This window comes from Athene cunicularia, assembly GCF_003259725.1.
Source record: "Athene cunicularia isolate RWA chromosome 1 unlocalized genomic scaffold, athCun1 chr1_part1, whole genome shotgun sequence".
Classification (NCBI taxonomy): Eukaryota; Metazoa; Chordata; class Aves; order Strigiformes; family Strigidae; genus Athene; species Athene cunicularia.
Genome location: NW_020799091.1, coordinates 58,249,389 through 58,252,048, shown reverse-complemented (window position 1 = coordinate 58,252,048; position 2,660 = coordinate 58,249,389). Strand labels below are relative to the sequence as shown.

Sequence of the window (2,660 nt, the reverse complement as noted above, 5' to 3'; positions counted from 1 at the left end):
TTCTTTGCTCCTCAATGCACAACAGCACCTGCATTACCTCCCCCTTTCTCCTCCACACAGAAGCCCAGAATCCAGCTCTGTGGGGTAGTGACACTGTAAATGATGAGAGATTCCTCTCCCTGCATTTGTTTTGAAGCACCAAGGTACAGCACCAAGGCAGAGTACCACCACCCATCCCACCCAGCCTCAGGGCATGTGTTTGCAGCATTTTACAAATCAGCAGGTTTTTATTTCAAGCACGATCGCATCAGTAATATACTCAAAAGTGAAAGGCACCTAAAGATTTGCTGTCAGAATAGATTTTTTTCCAGTATATTACTTCAAGTATTAGTCAAAAGCATTTAGTTAGTGCTCTGCATTAGTAAGCGTTGTATACAGTTATTTGCACAGAAACACAGAAAACAATGCTGCCATGATATTAAGGATTCTGTAAATTTTCTATCCTTCCTTTATTTTTTTCATTCATACAAAAAAGTTTTATTTGCACTTACACTTAGACCTCTGAAAATTCCTATTTTAAAAGATATGCCTCTCAGAAATAACAAACTCTTAATTTGCCACATTTAGGAAAAGCTAAATGAAGACACTGCTTTAAAACACTGCAATCATTTGTGCTCCAGTTCAATATTCTCTCTAAACCAAGACAAAACTTGAGCGTTTATTTCTTCCATGACATCGTCTGTTGTTCGTCCTTTGACTGCCAGCCCATGGTTTGCTTTATCAATCCAGTGGATTTTTTTAGGTGCTTTCATTTTGCTTGCCACACCTTCTAGCAATCGCTACAGAGAAAATAAAAATGAAAAAGTTAAAGAGAATCAGCTGATAAAAACTGTGCAACTCCTAGATGTCTCTTACTCAGCCTGTGCAACACGGAATAAGAAGCTCTTAAAACCAAAATGGATCTGTGATCACAATAAAAACACCTTGCTAGGAAAGATGTGATGATACTACACTCAGTAATGGAATATGCTCAAAGGTTTACCCTCGCTCAAACACAGAATAGCAGAAAATTCAAACTTCAAAAACTGCAAAGGTCACAACCCTGTGCAGGGTCCTTCCCCACACTGATGAAGAAATTCACTTTTACTGCCAGAGGGTAGTACTAGCAATAAAATGACAGAACTTCTTAAGTCAGATTTGTCTACCATGGCAGAGTAGCAATATAATTCCCTAGAGACTGTCTTTGACTCCATTCAGCTTTCTCAGCAAACAGATCTAAGACCCAGCTGAGAAAGTCTCAACGGTTTCCCCATTAAGAGGGCACTGAACAAGGATCTGCTGGTTGCTAGCCTGACTTACTTTGGTGACAACTCCTCACAAAAGCATTACGACTCCTTAGAAACTGTCCGCGCATGGAAAAAGCCAATTGCACACAGTCCCAAAATCAAGCTATACAGTTCAAGAACAAAAGATACCTAACTTGGCAAGAAAACAATACAAAACTGTATTCTCATCTCTGCACACCTGTTCTTCATTTCTACAAGAATATCGTTTTTTACCACAGAAGTCTGACTTGTGGGTAGACCTGCTGTGCTAGAATTTGCCATAAAAATGTTTCGAATGTGAAAATGGTAGCCCAGCACAGTGTTTGTGTTCTGTAACGTGAAATGGTTAAAACAAAATAGCAAATAACTCTCCTTCCATAGGCACCTTTTAACTTGTACAATCCTATCAAAAAACACTTAAATCAGCTGTATTTTAGTGGCCCAAAGATGAATTTGCTGAAGTGGATGATCAAGCATGATCCAGAAGTTCTAAGCAGCAAAAGAAAACACCTCCAGGCTTCCTTATTTCCAATGAAGTTTACTACCCAAGGCTTCCATCAGAAGACAGATATTTATATATTTAGAAAGAACAAGGTCACAGCTGTGTTTACCACTACAGACGCCACTCAGACTTGTTCTTATTCCTCCATACTGCCCTTCACAGCAGGATTTACAAGGGTACTCACTTTTTCACACATCTCATCTGCTGATCCTGACACAAACAGCACCGGACACCTGATAAACAATAAATCTTCATCCCGGAGCTTGGACTGAAGTTTTGGTCGATGCAATGGGTAAGATAAACATACTAGACCTTGAATGAAGTCATCATATTCATCATCGTGGCTAAGCTGACGTATCACAGAGGCAGCAGCTCGTGAGCCCATGGAACGGCCTTTCTCCCATGTTAAAATAAAAAAAAAAAAAAGTGTATTTGCTGTCACCTCACCTACATTCTGTTTGAGTAATCAACTCCTAAAAACAATGCAACTGAGTATTTCAGCATACCAGTAGTACAAGATGCTAGGGATGCTTTCATTCATCTATTCCATGAAAAAAATAACCCCAATTTCCACATTTTGTGCTAAAATATTTGTCTGGTTATATTACGGTTTCCCCTGCCCATTTAAAAAATAAAGAAAAAAATTAAATGAGAGGGATCCTTTGCAATACCGTAAGGAACAACAGCCCATCCTGGGGGCAGGGGGGAAAAGGGGACAGGTTCTGTGCTTCAGACCCTTAAAATTCCAGATAGCAATGCTATTATCTTTTATCATTTTTTCCATGCAACCCTAATCTGCTCAAATTAAAAACCAAGTTCTATGCTTCTTACTCCCCAAACAAATCCAGCAAGTGTTCATGCACACCTCAAACTTCAGCCTAGGAGTAGGAAGG

General features: G+C 39.5%; 1 protein-coding gene across 1 annotated transcript in view; it reads right to left on the bottom strand.

Annotated features, from left to right (window-relative positions):
* Positions 1-460: 460 nt before the first annotated feature.
* The window catches only part of TEX30 (testis expressed 30), a 4,903-nt gene continuing 2,703 nt past the window's right edge, over positions 461-2,660 (bottom strand). The window contains exons 3-4 of the mRNA XM_026850903.1: positions 1,952-2,160; positions 461-779 (exon numbers count right to left, since the gene is read on the bottom strand). Coding sequence (XP_026706704.1) covers positions 606-779; positions 1,952-2,160 — 383 coding nt within the window. The 3' untranslated portion in view covers positions 461-605. The remainder of the gene's footprint in view (positions 780-1,951; positions 2,161-2,660) is intronic.